Genomic DNA, 1,442 nt, shown 5'->3' with positions numbered 1-1,442 from the left:
GGGCCCTTTCTCTAGCCTTAAAGGGTTGTCCTAAGGGAACTGCTTCCAGAAGGGTGTGGAGCCTGGCTTCCTCCTGATAGAGGGAGCCCCTGCCAGCCTAGTTGTGACAGAGGACAGTACACACTAGCTATGCAAACACCAAGCTACCTGTGCTCAGGCCTCGCCCTTCTGATCATTGATTCTCCTGGCCCCAGAAGTGGTGGTGACAGTCAGGGGCTCTGAGCAATACTGGTGGAGGGGGATGGACATTGGAAAGGCAGAGTCATCATGCAGAGGAATTCAGCAGGTCCCCCCAGACCATCCCCCCTCCAACGGTGCTAACTCAGCTCCTGCTCCTGCCAGGTGAGAGGCTGACTGAGGATGAGGTGGAGAAACTGATGGCAGGGCAAGAGGACTCCAATGGGTGCATCAATTACGAAGGTGGGCTTGGCAAGGGCGGGGGCTTCTGGGAGGAATCACTGGGACCAGGCCCAGCCTTGGCAGCTCACACTCCTCTTCTTTCTAGCATTTGTGAAGCACATCATGGCCAGCTGAGCCCCCACCAGGTGAGCCTCCACCCAGCTGAGCCCCCATTCCTTTCCTTACCTGCTGCTGCCACCACCCCACCTACATCCCTCCAGTCTACAGCTGACATCCTGCTGCCTCCATCTCTCTCCTCCTCTGTAACCCGTGGCTGCCTTTGCTCTCAGGGAGCCCAGGGGACGGTGTGCCGGGACATTTCTCCTATGTGTGATGCTGACACCACTGGCCTGGAGTTGTGGGAAGGAGGGGAGCATTTGAAGACTTCTGTGCAAGTCCTCAGACCTCTCTGCATAGTTGTCATCTGTCACCTCATTGGTGGCCTGTGACTGCATCTCTGTCCTCACCCTATGGGCCTCATGAATAAATGGCTTCCTTCCTTCTTTCTTTCCTCCCTCCTTCCTCCTTCCTTCCTCTTTCCTTCCTTTCTTTTTTCCTCCCTTCCTCTCCCCTCCCTTCCTGCTATCCCTCCAAACATCTTTTCTCTCTATGGCCTCTCTTTGGCCAACCTCTGTGAATCATTTTGTGTGTAGACATGGTGCTGGAGTGGAGATAAGCTGGAGCATGGACTACTCCTTTTCTCATGTCTCCCCCGTCCCTTGCCTTCTGTGCATGGCAGCCATGTTATGTCTTCAATGGGAGGACAGCTCTAGGAGCCTAAGAGCACTGTCTGAGCTTCTCATTCCATATCCAGTAACCAGGGTACCACACGACATTGACCCAGAGAGGCCCAGCACAGGGAATGGCCTTGTTTGAGTCTCTCTGGGATGTTAGAGATGAAGGGGCCTTCACTCTTACCCTGACTTAGGTGGGGAAACCAAGGCAGAGGCCTTGCTGGGGCATCAGTGGGCTTCTCAGCAGAAGATGGTGTGGTATCCCTGCTGTGGTGAAAGGAGATACACACACAATCTGCAAGTCTCTGC

At 54.7% G+C, this 1,442-nt stretch overlaps 1 protein-coding gene across 1 annotated transcript in view; it reads left to right on the top strand.

Annotated features, from left to right (window-relative positions):
- MYL3 (myosin light chain 3) overlaps positions 1-866 on the top strand; it is an 8,646-nt gene extending 7,780 nt beyond the window's left edge. Inside the window, exons 6-8 of the mRNA XM_003794530.3 lie at positions 343-420; positions 506-545; positions 690-866. Of these exons, the coding sequence (XP_003794578.1) occupies positions 343-420; positions 506-534 (107 nt within the window). The 3' untranslated portion in view covers positions 535-545; positions 690-866. The remainder of the gene's footprint in view (positions 1-342; positions 421-505; positions 546-689) is intronic.
- Positions 867-1,442: the final 576 nt, after the last annotated feature.

The sequence above is a fragment of the Otolemur garnettii genome, unplaced genomic scaffold, assembly GCF_000181295.1.
Source record: "Otolemur garnettii isolate 467f Iridium unplaced genomic scaffold, OtoGar3 scaffold00082, whole genome shotgun sequence".
Lineage (NCBI taxonomy): Eukaryota > Metazoa > Chordata > Mammalia > Primates > Galagidae > Otolemur > Otolemur garnettii.
Note: the sequence above shows the minus strand (reverse complement) of the source record. Positions and strands in the feature narration are given on the sequence as shown.